Below are 19851 nucleotides of genomic sequence, written 5' to 3'. Positions count from 1 at the left end.
GTGGGGGGTGGGGGTCCCTGGGGGGACTCTGTGGGGGGTGGGGGTCCCTGGGGGGGACTCTGTGGGGGGTGGGGATCCGTGGGGGGGGACTCTACGGGGGGTGGGGATCCTTGGGGGGGACTCTGTGGCGGGTGGGGATCCGTGGGGGAGACTCTGTAGGGGGTGGGGGGTGTGTGGGGGGGACTCTGTGGGGTGGGGGTCCCTGGGGGGGACTCTTTGAGGGTGGGGGTCCTTGGGGGGACTCTGTGGGGGGTGGGGATCTGTGGGGGGTGGGGGTCCCTGGGGGGAACTTGGGGGGGTGGGGGGTCCCTGGGGGGAACTCTGTAGGGGGTGGGGGTTCCTGGGGGGGAACTCGGGGGGGGTGGGGGTCCGTGGGGGGGCACTATGATCCATCTGGGTCGTGACGCTGGGTCACCTGCCACCTCCAGGAAGTGGCTCTGGTCCCTGCCACTCTGAGAACATCCTCCTGAGGGCTCCTGGGAATATCCGAGCTCTGAGGTCACTCTGGGATCCGTGGGGACCGTCAGTGCCCGCAGGCACAGGTGACGGGAGACCTGAGGAATGCGCGGTCTGGGGCGGGCTGGAGCTCGCGCAGTGAGCCAGGGGCCCCCCGTCCCGGACCCGGGTGGGAGCCGCCCCCACGAGGTCTCAGGAGGCTCAGGGGGCCGGCGGTGGAGGGACTTGGCCGGCGGGCACGTGGGTGCACAGGCAGCCGTGCACCAACACTGCCGTGGCTGAGACCACACGCACGCGTGTGAGGGCGCACCGGGTCTCCTCCCCTCGACCCCACAGCCCTGGGGCTCCCTAGCCATGGCCCTCGCTGACCCCTGTCCAGACGTGGGCTGGACACAGACGTTGTCTTCGGCCAGGGGAGCGGAGAAGGGCTCACCTCCTCTCAGGACTGTCCCCCATGCCCACCTGGCTATGGGGCACACCCGGCTCCAAGTCCCTGATGCACCATGCCTAGGGGACACGGTGTGGCCACTGTGGGGAGAGGCCTCCAGGCCAGGCTCCACCGGGGTCCTTGCCTCGGCCCAGCCCCCACGCCGCCTGCCCTGGGCTGGAGCACCTGCTGACCCCCAGGGTCCGTCTGACCCCCGCAGCTGCTCTGTGGCACCAGGGGCCCAGGTGCGCAGAGACGTGGGGCACTTGGGTCCACCCTCTGCAGGGGCGAGCCGGCCGGTGCCGTCCTCCCCCGGCCCAGGGGCAGGCCTGACGCCCAGACGCCCCTCCCTGGCCGGCCTTGTGCCACTGGCAGGAGCCACGAGCGAGCGAGTGGGGGCTGGCTGAGGAGCAGCAGTGGGGACCGGCCACAGAGAGGCGTGTGACAGTGGCTTCGGGTTTTCCTTTTGGGCCACTACGTGGGAGGAGGCAGAAAGGACCCAGAATTAAAAGAGGGAAGGGCCTGGGGGGCCCCCAGAGGGGGAGTTTCCGGGCGGCTAAGGGCGTCTTCCCCTCCTGCCTCGGCTGCTGCCTCTGTCCTCACAGGCAGGCTCTGGGGGAGGAGTCCGGGGGCTCCCACGCCACGGGTGTGCCTGGGGGGAGCTGTGGGTGCTGGGCTCTCAGAGCCGCCCTGGCCTGCTGTCCCAGACCAGGCGACCCGTCCCTGCCTGGTGGGGCTCCTCCCCCGCCCAGCCCCCCCTCGCCCAGACTGGGCCTCCCAGAGTCCTTCACTCTGCTCCCCAGGCCCCGACGGTGCGGAGGCTGGTGTGCGGCTGCCCCACCTCCCCTGGCCCTTCCCCTCATGCAGGGGGATGAGGAGAGAACAGCCCCAGGGGCAAAGCCGGCAGGGCGGCCCATTCCACTGACATGGAAAATTGGGCGCTCCCCGGCCCCAGGACTCCACCCCACAGGGTCTGGGGCCTCACTGGCCGTCCCCCCAGTTCCCGTCAGACGTCACACGGAGGGCCCCCTGCCTCCACTGCCCCGAGCAGGCTCAGCCTGACTGGAGCCGCCCACCCCAGCTCCAGGCGGGGGTGCAGGGCAGTGCGGGCCTGGGGCAGCCAAGCACCCTGTGAGCTGCAGAGAACAGAGGCTCCTGGGACACAGGCGGCCGTGGGAGAAAACAGCTGCGAATGCAGTTTACTTGAGGCGCCTTCCCACCCGCTGCTGGACCCCCAGCCCGGGTCTCCGGGAGCTCGGCGCGGCGTCGGGGTGCAGGGGAGCGTGGGGCCCCCAGTCAGGCCGCCCTTGGTTGTGCACCAGACTTTAGCAGCGGATGACGCTGGTCGCAGCAGAGGACCCGGGACCCACAGCTGAGCCCAAGCCAGGGTGCGGAAGGTGGCCAGGCCACCAAGGCTTTCTCCACGGGGACCCAAGGGCTGCCTGCAGCCAGCACACCAGGGACGCGTGGAGGCAGCCTGGTGGCCTGGCCGGCTGGCAGGACCCTGGGACTTGGGCCACCAGCGAGGCCTGTGACCTGTGGGGTTTGGATGGGAAGGCCCGTGGGTGCCCACGTCCCTGTGGGTACCTGGCCTTGAGCTCCGCAGCTGCAGAGCCTGTCCCTGGGTGGGGGAGGGTGGGCCGCACCTGTCCAGGCACGGGGATCAGAGGGACAGCAGAGCCTAGAGGACTTTTCTGTTTAAAAACAGAAAGGGGCCAACAGGAGGCCAGGACACTTGCTCCCACAGCTCCCGCGGGTGAGCGGTCCCGCAGGTGTGTGGTCCCACGGGTGAGTGGTCCCGGGGGTCTGTGGTCCCGCGGATGAGTGAGTGGTCCCGCGGGTGAGCGGTCCCGGGGGTCTGTGGTCCCGCGGGTGAGTGGTCTCGCGGGTGAGTGGTCCTGGGGGTCTGTGGTCCCGCGGGGTGAGCGGTCCCGGGGGTCTGTGGTCCCGCAGGTGAGTGGTCTCGCGGGTGAGTGGTCCCGCGGGTGAGTGGTCCCGCGGGTGAGCGGTCCCGGGGGTCTGTGGTCCCGCGGGTGAGTGGTCTCGTGGGTGAGTGGTCCCGGGGATCTGTGGTCCCGTGGGTGAGTGGTCCCGGGGGTCTGTGGTCCCGCGGGTGAGTGGTCCCGCGGGTGAGTGGTCCCGCGGGTGTGTGGTTCCGCGGGTGAGTGGTCCTGCGGGTGAGTGGTCCCACGGGTGAGTGGTGCTGGAGGGGCCCGTCCACCAGGGGCTCCAGAGGGCACAGTGGCTCAGCCACTGGAGCAGCCTGGTGACCCTGAAGGCCATGCAGGTTTGGCCGTTTGGGTCGGCGTGCATCTTGGCTGCAGGTGTGGGGGCCCCACGATGTCTCCTGGGGGTACCAGACCGCCCATGGCCTCACTCCCAGACCCTGCTCCTGTCCCTTAAACCAAGCAGCTGTGGGCGGGAAGCAGGGACCTCCAGGGGGCCGGGTGCCCACTCAGCACCTGTCTGGCTGTGTCCAGGCCCGTCCAGCCCTCCGGGTCTGCTGAGCAGCAGGTGGCACAGTCGGGTCCCGCGGGTCAGACGTTGCTGACACGGGCCTCCACCGGGGAGAGGCCAGCGGGGTCCGTGGCCCTGTCCAGGGGCCGCTCGCGCCTGACATAGCGTGGTTTCCGCACTGAAACGGGGTCAGAGACAGGCTGGGTCAGAGTGGGGTCTGGAGAGCGGGACAGCTGGGTCTCTGGGGAGCCGGTGGCCCAGGCGCCGGGGCTGCGCACTTGCCCCGAGGCCCCCATGGAGCTCCAGCTCCTGCAGATGCTCCCGGTGAGCCCGACCAGCCGTTCCCTCGGCCAGACCCAGCGCCCTGCGCCCCGAGCACCTGGGTGAGGCTGAGCCACCCCTTAGACAGGGAGCCGGTCACATCCGCATCACGCGTGGCAGGGGACTAGATGGCGTCCCTGGAAGCTATGGCTGCGTCCTGAGCCCTGAGCCCTGCACATGTGACCTTACTCAGAAAAAGGGTCTCTGCAGACATGTTTAAGTTCGGGTCTCAGATGAGGCCACCCAGGTGGGCCCCAGGTCCAACGCTCAGTGTCCCCTGCAGAGGGTGGTGGAGACGGGAGAGGTGAGGGGCACAGGGGCGGCTGTGGGAGGCAGAGACGGGCGAAGGCCCTGCCAAGGAGCCTCCGGGGGAGTGTCCCCGCCCCACACACCCTGATTCCTCGTTCCCTGCCTGCAGGACTGTCAAAGACTAAAAGGCTTTTGTTAGGTCACCCAGTTTGTGGAGCTCTGTGACAGCAGCCCTGGGACACTCGGCAGCACAGGCGGCTCGCAGACAGGCTGCCCTGGGAGCTCACACAAGTGCCTGCAGAATGGGGCAGGTCTAGCCTGGATCTCGGAGCCATTCTGTCCCCGAAAAAGAAGAATACTGTCACCTGTGCCCCACACCAGACCTCTGCACGGTGGGAAGAACAGAGGCTGGGGACGGGGCTGGGGGCCCTGCACGTGGCCGTGCAGCCATGTGGGCTCCTCACTCAGCCCGTGCTCGTGGCCTCTCCTATAAAATGGGTCCTCCCCGGGCTGACCCCTAGTCCCGCCGGATCTCGCAGAGCTGAAGCTCAGGCTACCCGGGAGGGCCGGCGGGGCGAGGCCAGGGCCCGCTGGGACCTGGGAAAGGTGCAGGGGGAATGGGGAGGCCCTGGGTGGAGCCCCCTCCCACAGGCTCAGCATCTCAGGAACAAGAGGGAAGGGCCCGGAAGCCATGGGGGTCCCAGGGGGCACCCGCCGAGCCTGGTCTGGCCTGGCCCTGCCTCGTGGAACGGTCCCCTGGGGACCCCAGGAGGGTGGCTGAGATCCCAGAGACGGGCGTATGTTTGGACAACCCGTGAAGCACCCGAGGTCTGGCACTTTGAAACTCTGGCCCAGAGATGAGAAACCCCAGGGCGTGGCGGCTGCCGTTACCTGAGGACTGAGGTGGGGGGATCATCGCAGCCTTGAGAAGGAGAAAAAGGCACCGTGAGGACGGCCCAGCGCCAGCACCCACCCGAGCCTGTCAGCCGGGGGACGCCGGTTACTTACGGCTTCGCCAGGCTGCAGGGCTGGGGCTGCGAGACAAGAAAGCGGCACGTCACCACAAGGCGATGGCACCAGAGGCTGGGAAGCTGTGTCAGCCCGAGGCGGGGCCACCCAGCACCACAGGGCCAGCGGTGGCTCTCAGCCCGGGGCGGGGGTCCGTGGGGCTGACTCTCTGCACCAGGCTGGCCGCCCGCGACCCCAGGAGAGGGAAGGGAGAGGGCACAGTGGCTGTGGGAGCTGAGAGCCACCTGGTCCCCACTGCGCCCCGCCTGTACAGTGGCTGCGGGACCCCGAGGTGACGCCTGCCTGAGGTGCAGGGGAGCCGGGGCCCTGAGCAAGGCCCCTTGGTGCTGTGAGCAGCACCAAACGCCCGCCCTTCACACAGACCCATCCAAATCCCCACGGAACGTTCCGGGAAGTGGCACAAGTGCCGCCACCCCCTTCCTCTCCAGTCCCCCTTGCCAGTCTGCTCTGGGCCTGGACGTCCCCAGCCGCAGGCCACTTCCACACGGGGTCCCCGCCCTCCCGCGGGGTGTGCCGGGCTGGGCAGATACCTTTGCTTCTCCTGTAGAAGACCCCGGGGAGTTTGCTGGAGCGCTTGAGGTAGAAGAACCCAGCCACGGAGAGGATGAGGCCGGAGCTGATGAGGAGTGTCCCCAGGAAGAGGGAGGCCGCCACGTGAGGACCCCCTGCAAGCAAACCGACCACCCAGAGGGCCCTGGGGCACCTGATGCCCCGGGACGCCCACCCTGAGCACACGTGAGCCTCGCAGGAGCCAGCCTTGGGGGAGCCACGGGCTCTGCACGCGGGCTCGGGCCACCCCTGCAGCCTCGGCCACGCCCAGAGCCGCGCCTGTGTGGGCGTGGGAGTGCGTGCTTGGCGTGAGCACTTCCCTGACTGCACACCCGTGGCTCAGCCCGCGCCAGCTGGACTCCTTGCGGCCCTGTCTCCTGACCAGGGCCCTGCCACACGGCACCCGCGACTGGGCCTGAAGTTCGGACGTGGCCCAGCCGTGGCCAGCGTCAGCTGTCAGGGTCTGCACCAGCAGCGGCTCCGACCGGCGCCCCACGCCCAGGACCTGGGCAAGGCGGCTCCGGCCTGGGGAGCCAAGAGACTTACCGACATGTGGCCGTCCGGGGCTCCCTGCGCTCCTGTTCACGGGGAGAGGCGTGCCCCGGCTGGCGGCTGCGGGAGAGGCACTGTGGGGGGCCGGCCACGGGGACCCCAGCAAGGACCCCCCCCATAGCCTGCAGGGGATCTCAGGGCCGGAAAGGTGGAAGCAAAGTGGCCACAGGGGCACCGCCCTCACCCACAGCCACCCGCGGGGCCCCAGGAGGAGACGGCTCCTGGGTGTTCACAGGTGGACAGGGGCTGCAGGGCATGGGGGGCCAACCCCACGGCCGTGGGGACAAGGACCTCGACTCCCACCAGTTCTCCCAAACCAGGGAGGGGCATGGACCCTTGGTGAGAAGGGCGGGACGTACGGCTTCTGCACTCGGAGCTGTTGTGGGCCAGAGAGGTTCCGTTCCCGCAGCGGATGCAGCTGGCGCTCCCGTCCGCGTTCCAGCGCCTATAGCAGCCTGCGCGGGAGGAGGCGGGGCCTCTCAGCTGGAGCGAGATCTGTCAACCCCCTGTCTTCTGGGACTCTCTCTACGCTCTGAGTTTGTCAAATAACTGTCATTCGAGGACACTGACACACACACAGGAGGTTGAATGACGCTGGGCTCCGAGCCCAAACTCACCCGACAGGGAGTGGGGAAACCAGAACCCAAATAAACAGGTGCTGCCCGGGCCTCCTGCTCTGGACCGGAGCCGGCCTCACCCCTCGGCCCCCCCAGGACACCACCCCCAGGGCCCGGAGCCCCCACCTCACGCACAGGGCACCCCTCACGCGGCCCCAGGCAGTACAAGGCCTGCCCTGCTGCCTCTGGCCCGGCTCAACCCAAGGGTAGTCTGTGGCCCCTGCACCCTGGTGCCCTCCCCCGGGGTCTCTCTTGGGGACTCCCTGCAAGGCCAAGCCGTCCCCCGGGGTCTCTCTTGGGGACTCCCTGCAAGACCAAGCCAGACACACCCCAGAAGGGCCTGCCCAGGTTCTTGCTGGCCGGCAGTCTGTGGACAGTCCGTCTTGCCAGCTGACCAGGGCCCCTAAGGGAGGAATCCAGTCTCACATCTTCACTTTTCTAACATCCCAAAGTTTGCTCAGAGCGGAGCAGACACACGCTCAGCAAGTACCGACTGCGGTGCTAAACGCAGCGCAGGACACGCAGCGGGGGATAAGCCACACGCCCGGGGCCTCCCGTCATAGACTTCGCTGGTTTCCTCTGAACACTCGGGGCCACGTGAGGGAGGCCCCCTGCAGACACGGGGCGGCGCACCGACACCAGGTGAGACATGGGCTCAGGTGCGACAGGTCCCCCTGGCGGTGCCCTTGTGGGAGAGCCCAAGTCCAACCTCTGGTCTGGGCCGCCTGCTCCAACATGAATCGGCACCATGTCAGAAATACGCCTCTCTTCTGCAGGGGTCCGGCTCTTTCCCGCCCCTGGGCATTGTCGGGGCAGGTGGACCCCCGGGGAGGCTCTGCCCAGGAGCCCAGCAGCGTGGGGCCCACAGCACACCTGGCCAACAGAGCGCTCCACCCAGAGACACCCCCCACCTGTGCCAAGAAGGGGCCAGATGTTCCCACCCCTGCACCTGTGCGTGGAGCTGCCTCTGCCCTCAGACCCCCGAGGGCACCGCAGGCCCAGGCTTCCCAGCAGTCCCCGGGGCGTGGCCGTGGCCCAGCTGCGGGACAGGTCAGAGGCCCCGAGGCGCCGGCTTCCCCCCTATCCCCCTCTGCCTTGGCAACCACACTCTGCTTCCTCCTCCTCCTCCTCCTCGCCCTGGGCCATCAGAGCCATCGCTCCCTTCCTGTGTCCCCCGACCCCCACCCCCCACTCCCTGGGGTCACAGCCTCCTCCCGTGGCACCTGACCAGTGTCCTGGGCGCTGCCCCCTGTGAGCAGCCCCTCTGGGCTCACACCGCTCTTCCCGTCTGGGTGGGCTGGCCCAGGACAAGAGCACCTCGGCTGCCCTCGCAGGGACCACCTGAGCCACCGACCTGCGTCCCCCACGCCCCACAGGGAGAGTCTGTCCTGGCATCCTCTCCTGGCTGTGCGCCCCGCCCCTAGCTGTCCCCACCAGCCCCGTCCTGGTCACCAGAACGTTCCACGGAGCAGGGGTCTCCCTCTCTGCACGCGACACTGGCCCAGCGCCCTCTGCCCGGCTGTCCTGCGCACTCGGGCTGTGGCACAGGTTCCCTGACCCCATCCACCAGGTGCTGGCAGCACCTCCGCCCAGCGGTGACAAATAAAAACATCCCAGCCTCTGCCAGACAGTCACCCGGTCACCCGTGAGAATGGCTGCCCAGCCCCCAGCCTGGCATTCTTTCTGGGCCGGCCCCACGGCTCTCTGCAGAGTGTTTCCTCACGGGCCCCCACACGGGCTGCCCTGGGGTCTGCTCATCACAATGTGGCTTACCTGGGCCACAGAGACTTGTGCCCAGGCAGGTAGCATTGACGTCCGCCACGTCCACATCCACACAGCACTCGGGCTCCTGGGCCTAGAGGGGAGACAGCGGTGAGACCCCGGGACGGGGCCAGCCAGGCAGCCGCCGTGCCCAGCGCGGCCCTGGGCAAGGGCGTCCTGCAGGTGCATCTCAACTCCCGCAGCTCCGGCCTCCTCTGGAGTCGTAAGTGGTGACCCTCCATCCCCCGCTGGCCCGGGAGTGAGGCAAGGACTTGCGGCCACCCACACTCCCCTGCCGGAGCCCCGTGTGGGCAGCCTCCCAGGGAAACCTTGGCCTGGGACAGAGTAAACCAAAGCCCAGGGAAGGGACAGATGCCGGCAGAGGCTGGGGCCCTGCCGCATCGACTACAGCCTGCCGCCTCCCAGAGGTCCCTGTCTCCTCCTCCTGGCGGGTGCCGGGAGCCCTCAGGGCAGGGCGTGTGGCCAGCGAGCAGTGGCCGGGCCTGTCCAGGGTGCCCAGGCAGCCCCAGACTCCCCGGGCCAGGAAGGAGACTCCTGGGGCTGGTCTGAACTGTGCTTCCCGGCCCACCTGGACGCTGACCCAGTGCCAGACCCTGCGTGACAGGGCAGGGTGACAGGGCTCAGCCACACTACTCCACAACATGGCCCCTCTGCATGTGAGAAAACAGCAGAAGCAGGAAGGGCCTCTGAGCTTCTCACCTTCTCCCCTGAGGCCATAGGATCCACACCGGGGAGGTGCTTCCCTGTCTGCGCTCCCCGGGTTATGCCCCAGATCCCACCCTCTGTCCCAGCAATGGCTCCAGGACTGTCCGCTTCTCTTACCAGACTTAGCACAGAAGACCGGTTTCCCTGTTTCTTTCCCTCCATTTAATCATGACGGCTCCCGTGTCACATGAAAAACTTACATCAAATGTGCTTTTTTTCTTGTTAATCTGTTTCTTGTTATGTTAATAGATGCCTCAGCTGTGAACCTGACCGTGGTGAGAAGAAATCTCTCCTGCCTGCAGCGGCAGGGAAAGTGTCCCAGCCCCGCCTGGCACCTGCCCAGGCTGCTGCGCTCCGACGCCCTGCAGGGCCCCCTCCCTCCCCGGCCCCTCACCGCCTCCCTGCTAAGCTCCACTGCTGCAGACCCCAAAGACTCCTTTGTGGGAAAAGGAAGCACATTTTTCTAGACTGGGGTGACACATGAGCACACTGGGCACCCTGACCCCTGGCGAGGGGCAGGGAGGCTGGCACCTGGTGTCTGCCCCACGCCCGCAACCAAAGGCCATGGCACCGTGGAACATCCACCCACAGGTCACGCTGGCCTTGCTGACATCCCCGCGGTCCTCTGCGTGGCCCTAGAGGAAGTGCCCTGGCCAGGCCACGTTTTGGGAGGGACGAACTCACACCTGCTGCGTCCGTGTGCAGCGCCCACGTGCTCAGTGCTGGCATTTATGGCGTGTGCACAGGCCTGCACCCCCACCACGGGGCGGCTGCACAGGCTGGGGGAGTGTCCAGGGGGACCCCAGCTTGTGTGTTTGTCACAGCTGGGCTTTTGCTTCTGTCACCTGAACGTGGTGAACAGTGAGGGCGTCTAGGGCGACTGAGGGAAGCCGGGAGCGTCTCCACCAGGGAGGGGCCCAGTTCCTGACAGTGGCCTTGGCCAAGCCAGTGAGGGTGCCCCCCTCCTACCCACCCCCTCCCTGTGAGGCCACACCCGTCCCTGGCTGGAGTCGGAGCTGCTGCTGTCAGCTGTTCCAGACGCCAAAGCGCAGCACACTGCTGTCACTGGCTTGGCAGAGCCACTGCCGGCGGGAGCCAGGATGCCCCAGCAGGGGACCCTGCCCCTCTCTGCCCCTCTCCTGAGCAGGTGGTAACCCAGCAGGCAGCCAGGGGCTCTGACCAGTTCCAGCTGGGGTAGCTCTGTAGAGACCCTATTTTAGCTACAGTGACAGATCCAGTTTAGCAAAGAGAGAAACTTCTAGAGGGCAGAAGAGAACAGGGGCCAGGCATCCGGGGCTGTGCATTTGCTGTCCTCTGTAAGGCAAGTGGACACGTGGACACGTGATGCGGCACCTACCATGCTTTCCGTGGACTTGCTGGCAACTCCCAGCAGAAGGCCAGCCAGGAGGGCGAGGCTCCGCAGTGCCATGCGGGGGGCAGGAGGGCAGGGCCTGCAAGGGGAGGGGCACAATGGGGAGGGCGGGGCCTGTAAGGGGAGGGACACTGGGGGTGGGGCCTGCAACGGGATAGGGAGGAATAGAAGGGGCGGGGCCTGCAAGGGGGCGGGGCCTGCAGAGGGGGCGCGGCCAAACCGGGAGGAGCTGGGGCGCAGCAGGGAGGAGGGCGGCGGTGGCGGGCAGCAGACCCCGCGTTTCAGGGCGGGAGTGGTGCCGAGGCGGGGCCCTTACCTGCCCCTCCGGGGTGGGAGCCACCGACATCAGGCCCTTGCCTGCCCCGGGTGGTCAGTGGTCAGCGCGGCCGGAGCTCACGGGCCTGGGCGGAGCCCTGCGGACCTGCGCGAGGCGAGGCGGGGTCAGCATGGCCGCGAGCCGTGGCCTGCGGGGCCGTGTGGACTCGGGTGGGGCCCAGTCCCTGCCCGGACGGCGTCTGGCCGTCTCGGCTCAGTCGCGACCCTAGGAGCACAGGGCGGTTGCCCCTGTCACGCAGACACATCCCGTCCCAGTGAAACCCTAGTGCGCGGCGGGGCATTTCCACCCGGCAGCTTCCCTGGGGCCGCGGGGTGCCTCCGGGCGACACAGGCCCACGTGGGACCCTCCCCTTCAAAGTCTTCTGTTTCGTGACGGAAGACGGCATGAAGACGTCATCTCGGGGTGATAAAAGGAAGCATCGGAGCCAGGGCCGGCGGGTGACGGGACCCCACACAGAGCGCACAGGCGCGACACACGCTGAACCGCACACAGCTGTGCGACTCAGTGCCGGAGCCAGAACATTCCAGAATAGGGGAAGCCATGCGCCACCCTGCACAGCCCTTGCAGTGACGCCATTTGTAATGTTTCCAACGCGTCGCCGCCGACTTGCAAGGCGGTGATCATGCCCGCAGTCTGTCCTAAGTATCTCGACACGCAGAAGCCACCTCTAAACGACCTGGCGACGCAGCCGCAGGCAGCGTCTGACTCCAGACCGACCTCAGCAGCAGCCGCCTCGTCACTTCCCGGAGCGTCCTCGGAAGAAGGCACAGGGACGCCCCGGCTTAGGCCGGGGATGAGGACTTGCTCCCCGGCTGCATCCGTGGCGGGCGGTTCCCCGCCTGGGGGGCTCTGGGAAGAGACCGCGGGGGCCCAGCTGGGAGCGGCAGGGGTGAAGGCCGAGGGGGCCGCAGGCTCCAGTCCCCTCCACAGGCCGTCACTCGACACTGGCTTCGGGCCAGAGCCACTGGCACGGGCCAGGCGGGAGGCACCGTGCCGGCAAAGCCGCGCTGAGCGCCCCTCCTGATCCGGGGATCCGCCTTCTTCAGAGCCGGTCTCAGCCGCCCACCCACTGAAACGCATGCCCCCCGCGCCCTCCTCCGCCCTGTGACGGACGTGAGGCCCTGTGGACGGCAACACACTGGTGCCACAGTGGAGCACACTCCTCACCTACAGGATGTCATCAAGTCTTTCCGTTCTGTCCCTTCAGCACTTGCTCACAGACAGCACCTCCCCCACCCCCCGCGGAAAACCCCGGACATCAAGGACCCTAAGAGGCATCCTCAGAGTCACGTTAAGTCACAAAACACCATTTCAATTCAGGAATCAAAGCCCAAGATTTCAATCAACACTTTCACCTACTATTTAGTCAACTTTATTGAGGTATAATTTACATAAAATAAGCCACACCCATTTAAAGCGAGTTCTGACAAACTGCATTACATGCCCTGAAGCTGCCACCAGAACCAAGACAGGCCTCTCCATCACACGCACCCCTCTGCGGTCCCTCCTCCCTCCATCCCTGACCCCAGGCAGCCACTGAGCTGATCTTGTCCCTGCAAATCAGCCTGCGTGTTCCGTAATTTTACATAAACGGGCCATGCGGTTCGCACACTCTGTGTCTGGCTCCCTCCCTTCAGCCTGATGACCTCCACGTGCATCTGTGTTATTCGTGCTGCGCTTTGTGGCCGAATGGTCCCCCACCGTGTGGCCACATCATCTCCCTTACCCGTTCAGCGGCGGGTAGATACCTGGGGTGTTTCTGGCTTTCGATGACCGTGAGTCCGCAAGTCCTACAGACGGCCTCGTACACGTCTCTATGTGAACGACGTCTGCATTTCTCCTGGGTAACACCCTGGAGTGGGATGGCCGGATCCCAGGGAGGCGGATGTGTAACTTTCCACGGAACTGCCAAACTGTCTTCCCCGGTGGCTGCACCGTTTCGCCTTCCCACCAGCAGGGAGGAGGGCTCCGTTTCTGTGTCCTCAAAACCACCCCGTGCTGTATGGACAGGTGTGCTGTAGTATCTCACTGTCCTTGCAACTTGCATTTCCCTGAAGACTGAGGATGGTCAGCATCTTTTCATGTGTTCATTAGCCATTTATAGATCTTTTGTGAAGACGACGTTCACATCTTTTGCCCATTTCGTTTAATTGGGCGATCTTCCCATTGAGTTGTAACAGTTCTTTAAATATTCTTCATCCGATATATGTATGGCAAATATTTTCTCCATTCTGTGCCTTGACTTTTCATTTTCTTATGGGTATCTTTACAAGAGCAAATGTTTTTCATTTTAATAAAGTTTTTGATAAAATTGAATGCATCCATTTTTCCTTTTATGGGTCTTGCTTTTTTTTTTTTTTTTTTTTTTGAGACAGAGTCTCAATCTGTTGCCCGGGCTAGAGTGCCATGGCATCAGCCTAGCTCACAGCAACCTCAACTCCTGGGCTCAAGCGATCCTCCTGCCTCAGCCTCCTGAGTAGCTGGGACTACAGGCATGCACCACCATGCCTGGCTAATTTTTTCTATATGTAGTTTTACTTGTCCAGATCATTTCTTTCTATTTTTAGTAGAGACGGGGTCTCGCTCTTGCTCAGGCTGGTCTCGAACTCCTGACCTCAAGTGATCCTCCCACCTCGGCCTCCCAGAGTGCTAGGATTACAGGCATGAGCCACTGCACCCGGCCAGTAAGTGCTTTTTTAAAATTTAATATATTTTTACTTTATTTTGTTTCAGAGTATTATGGGGGTATAAACATTTTGGTTATATAAACTGCTTATGTACAATTTGAGTCAAAGTTGTAAGTGTGCCCATCACCCAGATAGCGTGCACTGTACCGTCAGGTGTGAATGTACTCATCCCCTCTGCCACCCTCCCACCTGCTTGATTTCCAGTGAGTTTTATTTCCATGTGTGCACATAAGTGTTGTTTGATTAGTTCCAATTTAATGGTGAGTACATGTGGTGTTTGTTTTTCCATTCTCGCGATACTTCACTTAGAAGAATGGTCTTCAGTCCCAACCTGGTTAATACAAGAGGTATTAGTTCACCATTTTTTAAATGTTTGAGTAGTGCTCCATGGTATACATATACCACATTTTATTTAATATTAATCCACTCATGTATTAATGGGCACTTGGTTTTCCACATCTTTGCATTTGTGAATTGTGCTGTTATAAACATTCGGGTGCAGATGTCTTTTTTATAAAATGTCCTTTTTTCCTTTAGGTAAATACCCAGTAGTGGGATTTATGGATCAAATGGTAGGTCTAGTTTTAGTTCTTTGAGGTATCTCCATACTGCTTTCCATAGAGGTTGTGCTAGTTTGCAGTCCCACCAACAGTGTATAAGTGTTCCTATCTTTCTGCATCCACGCCAGCATTTGTTGTTTGGTGATTTTTTGATAAAAGCCATTCTCACTGGAGTTAGGTGATATCTCACTGTGGTTTTGATTTGCATTTCCCTGATGCTTAGAGACACTGAGCATCTTTTCATATGTCTGTTGGCCATCAGCCTATCTTCTTTTGAAAAGTTTCTGTTCATGTCTTTTGCCCACTTTTTAATGGGGTTGGTTGATTTTTTCTTGCTGATTTGCTTGAGTTTTTTATAGATTCTGGTTATCAGCCCTTTTATTGGATGTATGGCATGCAAATATTTTCTCCTATTCTGTAGGTTGTCTATTCACTCTATTGATTGTTTCCTTGGCTGTGCAGAAGCTTTTTAATTTGATCAGGTCCCATTTATTTATTTTTATTGTTGCTGTGATTGCTTTTGGGGTCTTCGTCATAAATTCTTTGCCTAGGCCGATGTCTATAAGAGTTTTTCCAACGTTTTCTTCTAGAATTTTTATAGTTTCATGCCTTAGGTTTAGGTCTATTGTCCATCATGAATTAAGTTTTGTGAGTGGTGAGAGGTGTGGATCCTGTTTCAGTCTTCCACATGTGGCTATCCAGTTTTCCCAGCACCACTTATTGAATAGGGATTCTTTTCCCCATTGCATGTTTTTGTCCATGTTGTCAAAGATCAGATGGCAATATGAGGATGGTTTTATACCTGGGTTCTCTGTCCTGATCCATTGGTCTATGTGCCAGTACCATGCTGTTTTGGTTACTGTAGCTTAGTAGCATAGCTCCCCTCTGGGTGTTCTTTGGGCAATAAGCAGATGGAAAGTGTCCAACATCAGTGTGTGTCAGAGAAATGCAAATTAAAGCCACCAGAAAACGATTCAGTCTCTCAGCTATGAGAGGAGATGAAGAACAGCTGGAACTTTCACACCCTGGATATGGCAGAATCACTCCTAGGTATTTTCCCAGGAGAACTGAAAACATATGCCCACAAAAAATGTGTACAAAAATGTGCATAACACCTGTAGTCATCAACACTGGAAACCCACCAAGCACTGTTACAGGAAGGATGAGCACACCGTGGCACAAACCCACATCGGCTGCCGATGCAGTGACCAGGATAAATCTCAAAAACTGTTCGCTGAGTGACAGATGGCAGACATGAAACTGTATGTGACGTGTGACTCCATTAAACTCAGGAACGAGGTAAAATCACAACAGCGCTTGTTTTTGGAGCAGGGGCTGGAAAGGCTTATGAGGTGACCTTCAGGGGTGACAGGCAGGTCCTAGATCATGACAGATGTGTGGGTTACACATATCACGAATTTGTCACAACCAACGGAACTGGACACTTACAATCTGTGCATTTCACTGTATGTAAATTATACCTCAATAACTCAAAAATGCAATTCATTTTATATTCTGAAAATCTTACTAGAATAAAAAAAAGCTAAATAACGGGATAAAAATTTCTACAAGACAATTAAAAATCTGTTGGCAATTTAAATTATAATACATGTTCTTTCACAACTCCTATTTTTCCTTAGAAGAACTGGTTTCAATGAAGAATAACGCCTCAGGTCGCTGTGAGTTTACATTAGTGACATGTGAAGTTACCTAACCCATATAACTGTGGGTAAAATTTTATTTTTGGTCAGGTAGTAATAAGGGGTTAGGTGCTGGCAGGACAACCCTATAAACAGCAAGCACCTGCTGGGGGCAGAGCACACCCATTCTCCTGGTAACTCCAGCCTCCCAGGCAGCTGCAGCTGAAAAGGGGCGGTGGGGAGGTGACACTGGCTTGTCTGTCACGCTGTGGAACCCCGGGGAACACCCCGCAGGAGGGCTGGCTGGAGCCTCCGCGGTGTCCACTGGGTACTGCCGGTCATCTTCACAGCAAGCAAACGAAGCCAACCTGAAATGTGGCTTTCAGGGACAAATAAGAACTGTCCAGGCGTCCTATAAACACATGCCTCTGCATCTAAAAATCCCGTCTCTCGCTTTGACAGAAAACAAATGCCGTCAACTGATTGGAATAAAGGAAACACCCTGCTCCGCTGACAAGCCTGGCAGATGCCCAGAGTCAGCCCACCGGCGCTCGCTGCCCCCCGGCACGGCCGCGTCGGGGCTCCTGCGGGCTCCCCACTCCCGCTCCGCCCGAGGGATGCGCAGGCAGTGCGGGAGGGGCCGAAAGGGACCTCGGGGGTCCACGGATGCCCCCTGCGGACCAGACGGCGCAGGTGGCTGCGCGCCGAGACTCCCGCTTGCCCGGCTCTTGGGAGGGGCGCGGGGGGCAGGCTGAGTGTGCGTCCGGAAAAGAAACTTTCTGCATAAGCCGGCTTCGCCCTCTGTCCATGAGCTTCCACAGGCAACGTGGCCCTTGGCGATCCTGGCTGCACACAGACCGCCGCTCAGCGGCTCCCGGCGGGCGCGGGGAGCGCGCGCACCCTCTGCGGGGTCCGGGCTCCGCCCCGCCGTGCGCCGCAGCCACGCTGAGGGGAACGAACAAAAACGGGGCCAGGTGGACATCCCCGAACGCAGCAGGACGCGGCGCGCAAGAATCCAGCCACAGAGCAGAGTCTCGAGGGGGACATGCACTTGCCAAAACGGCACGCGGAGAAATGCTGCGAGAAACGGACCCAGGCCACCAAAACCCAGCGGATCGCTAGGCGACAACGACGTCCTGGAGACACCTACATCGCGCGACCAGACCCGGAGTCCCTCGTGGCGATAAACTGGCAAGGACGAATCCTGACACTCCAGGGCAAGAGACGCGCGGCGACCGACCTCCCGGACGCCTTGTCCGCCGGCGCCGCTCCCAGCCGCCGCCCTCGGCGGGTCCCCCGCCCCCAGCCGCCGCCCTCAGCCGGTCCCCCGGCCCCGGCCGCCCGCCCCGGTCGGTCCCCCGCCCCCGGCCGCCGCCCTCAGCCGGTCCCCAGCCCCCAGGCCAGCGCGGCCGCCGCCCTCACGCCCGCCCCCAGCCCCTCACTCACCCCCTCGCCCTCCGGCTCCTCTTTCGTACCCCCCGCCCTCCAGGCGGCAGCGCCGCGCCCCCTGGGATTTGTAGTCTCTCCTCCACCCCCGCCCGGGCGCCAGGCCGCGCAGATCTCAGCCAAAAACTACAACTTCCGGCGGCCCCGCGAGTGGCTTCCTCACCAGGTGGCTTCCGGCATCGATTCTCGCGAGGCACCCAGGGAAGTGTAGTCCAGAGCGACCTGGTCCTGGTAGCCTGGCTCCCTACTGGGCTGGGGAAGGAGAGGAAAGGACTACATTCCCCAACATTCCTCGCGCGCCACCCTCTTTGGCGTTGCCCTGGGACTGGGACGCCGGCGGGGGCGGAGGCTGGCGCGGAGGCACGTGTGGGTCGAGGGTGGCGTGGGGACGTTGACGTTGACCACACGTTTTATTTGTTTAGGCAAAGATAGGAAACTGCAGTTTGTGGCCCGGGCATTCTGGATGCACAGCTGCCCTTGGGTTTTATTAATGTTAGAGAAAATCTGGCCGGGCGCGGTGGCTCTCGCCTGTGATCCCAGCACCCTGGGAGGCCGAGGCCGGCGGATCGCGCAAGGTCAGGAGTTTGAGACCAGCCTGAGCAAGAGCCAGACCGTCTGTACTAAAAATAGAAAGAAATTATCTGGACAACTGAAAATACATACAGAAAAAATTAGCCGGGCATGGTGGTGCACACCTATTGTCCCAGCTACTCGGGAGGCTGAGGCAGGAGGATCCCTTGAGTCCAGGAGTTTGAGGTTGCTGTGAGCGAGGCTGACGCCAGGGCACTCTAGCTTGGGCAACAGAGTGAGACTCTGTCTCAAAAAAAAGAGAAAACCAGCAGGTAGGACTAGCTTTACACACACATAAAAGTTATTTACACACACACAAAAGTTATGTCGTAGAAGCTTCTTAGGGGCAAATACCATTTTAAATACAATAGAAAACTTAGGATCAGATTGATGACCAAGCAGACTCCATTTCAAAGCCAAAATGCATCTGCGAAGTTGAAATTTGTTTCCTAATGTGCCTTTTGTAAAAGCTTGATTTCCCTACCCAGGGCTGCCCTTGGTCCCACTGCAGGGCTGGGCAGGGAACGCGTCCACCATCTCTGCGTGGAATTCCTGATGGGAGTCCGAGGAAGGCATCTGTTCTTGAGCCAACTTGTAGGCCGTATCTCTGCCGCTTTGGAGACTTCCGGCAGCTTCCTAGGGGCCCCACGCTGACCTTTCCCGCCCCCGCCCCTTCCGTGTGCAGAGGGGGCTGCTGAGGAGGAGGTGTGCCTGGGACCCCTGCCCTTCACCGTCCAACGAGTCACAGCCTCCCGGATGGTGGGGTTGGCCCCAGAGAGCAGCAGCCAGAAAAGGACACTGGGTGTGTCAAGACAATTGCTGGGCTGGTTTTCCTCAAGGGCAGCAGTGTCTGGCTCATGCGTCTGAACAGAGGGATGTGTGACCTTGGCCTGGACGGGGAAGGGCACCTGGGCAGACCCCTGTCCGTGCTGGCTCCCCACAGGCCGTCCTGCTCGTCCATGGCAGGGGCACGAGGGGGGGCCTGTATGAGTAGATGGGGAAGACAGCAGGGCATGACCTCAGTTTCTCTGAGCTGGTGAAGCCGGTCAGACTGGTCAGGGCTCTCCTGGCCACCTTTTCCCTTCCCGCTAAAGCTCCACCCTGTGGCCTCGCTGGTCTGAGAACTCTTGGCTGGGGAGGGGGCTGTGAGGGCTGGGGGTCTAGGGCTGCAGGACTGTCCAGCTCCCTAGGCTGGCATTGTCCCAACAGGATGACGCCATGCAGGTGGAATTTCCTGTTGTCAGGTCTCAGGCTCTGTCTCTGAGCCGCCTCTAGAGAAAAAGAACAGCTGTGTGCACCCCCGCCGTGCTGACAACTTGCCCACAAATCCTTTTAAAGGGCCTCCCTGAAAGAATTGGAGGTGCATGTTTGCTAATCAAAGGCTTGGAAGGGGACCCTGTCAGTGTCTCTGGGGCTGTGCCTACTGGGCCCTCTTTCCTGGCCAGGCCAGCGGCAGGGGGCACAAGTGCCACAAGATGCTGGTGGCCCTCCCAGCTCCCCACACCTCACTCGGGGATGCAGCCCGGCTGCCTGTCTCCCCGCTGAGTCTGTGCCCGGCACCCATGCCGCGAGAGTGCTGGGGATTGTCTCCTGTGTGGATGCTCCCAGGATTTCATCCCAGGTTTAACGTCCAGACGTTTCAATGGAAATAGAGGTCCAGCCTTACAGTGCGAGCATATTTGCTTAAGCAAGAGTTTTGGAGACAAGGGGACAGTCATGTTTGTGTCATCTTCTCTTTGGAAGGACAGTGTTTGCCTGAGGTTCGATCCCAGGGGCCCCTTGGGGGCTTCTGTAGCTGGAGTTGATGGTGTCTCCACCATGACTCTCACCAGCACCCGGCCCCGGAGAGCTCCTCACCATCCGAGGCTCGGGCAGAGCAGCCAGCACGGTGGGTTTGGGGACGGAACCAGGTTCTCAGAACGATGCGATGCTCGATTATGGTGACCAAACCGAGAACCAAACTGTGTCTGTGGATGGGGGACCTCCGGGTGCCAGTCTGGCTAAGAGGAGCCAGGAAAACCGTGGCACTCAGGACCACCGGAGGGTCGCCCCTTCCGACATCCAGTCTGCGCTACCGCGCTCTTCTGCCATCTGC

The 19851-nt window shown here is 61.8% G+C and overlaps 2 protein-coding genes across 7 annotated transcripts; one reads left to right on the top strand and one right to left on the bottom strand.

Annotated features, from left to right (window-relative positions):
* Positions 1–369: 369 nt before the first annotated feature.
* On the bottom strand, positions 370–17256 carry C3H1orf159 (chromosome 3 C1orf159 homolog). Of its 5 annotated transcripts, none has more exons than XR_006734279.1 (11): positions 17187–17256; positions 10833–10937; positions 10502–10595; positions 8431–8512; positions 6400–6495; positions 6035–6100; positions 5470–5604; positions 4919–4944; positions 4802–4832; positions 3346–3518; positions 2336–2419 (listed from the first exon to the last, which is right to left on the bottom strand). XR_006734279.1 is itself a non-coding variant. In XM_045548806.1 (10 exons), the coding sequence occupies exons 3-10, from the start codon at positions 10571–10573 to the stop codon at positions 3421–3423; spliced, it is 606 nt and encodes a 201-aa protein (XP_045404762.1). In that variant the 5' UTR covers positions 10574–10595; positions 10833–10937; positions 17187–17256; the 3' UTR covers positions 2967–3420. The 5 variants fall into 5 exon arrangements, 3 of the variants coding, with proteins under 3 accessions (XP_045404760.1, XP_045404761.1, XP_045404762.1); XR_006734280.1 differs by lacking the exon at positions 2336–2419 and adding an exon at positions 2972–3054; XM_045548806.1 differs by lacking the exon at positions 2336–2419 and having other exon boundaries at positions 2967–3518.
* Positions 3889–10586, top strand: LOC123636035. 2 transcript variants are annotated; one of them, XM_045548808.1, is made up of 4 exons: positions 3889–7299; positions 7434–7707; positions 8496–8641; positions 9394–10586. In XM_045548808.1, exons 2-4 carry the CDS (start codon positions 7589–7591, stop codon positions 9609–9611), a joined length of 483 nt encoding a protein of 160 aa, XP_045404764.1. In that variant the 5' UTR covers positions 3889–7299; positions 7434–7588; the 3' UTR covers positions 9612–10586. The 2 variants fall into 2 exon arrangements, with proteins under 2 accessions (XP_045404764.1, XP_045404763.1); XM_045548807.1 differs by lacking the exon at positions 3889–7299 and having other exon boundaries at positions 7352–7707.
* Positions 17257–19851: the final 2595 nt, after the last annotated feature.

Source organism: Lemur catta, chromosome 3, assembly GCF_020740605.2.
Source record: "Lemur catta isolate mLemCat1 chromosome 3, mLemCat1.pri, whole genome shotgun sequence".
Classification (NCBI taxonomy): Eukaryota; Metazoa; Chordata; class Mammalia; order Primates; family Lemuridae; genus Lemur; species Lemur catta.
Note: the sequence above shows the minus strand (reverse complement) of the source record. Positions and strands in the feature narration are given on the sequence as shown.

Coding starts and splice junctions, on each gene's coding strand:
- C3H1orf159 (XM_045548804.1), bottom strand. Junction 3,519..4,801: donor CCCCCCACCTCAGTCCTCAG/GTAACGGCAGCC, acceptor ACCCCGTTTCAG/TGCGGAAACCACGCTATGTC. Junction 2,420..3,345: donor GCCTGGACACAGCCAGACAG/GTGCTGAGTGGG, acceptor CAAACCCCACAG/GTCACAGGCCTCGCTGGTGG.
- LOC123636035 (XM_045548807.1), top strand. CDS start 7,406: ATGTCAGAAATACGCCTCTCTTCTGCAGGGGTCCGGCTCTTTCCCGCC. Junction 7,708..8,495: donor GTGGCCCAGCTGCGGGACAG/GTCAGAGGCCCC, acceptor ACATCCACACAG/CACTCGGGCTCCTGGGCCTA. Junction 8,642..9,393: donor CTCCGGCCTCCTCTGGAGTC/GTAAGTGGTGAC, acceptor TTATGTTAATAG/ATGCCTCAGCTGTGAACCTG.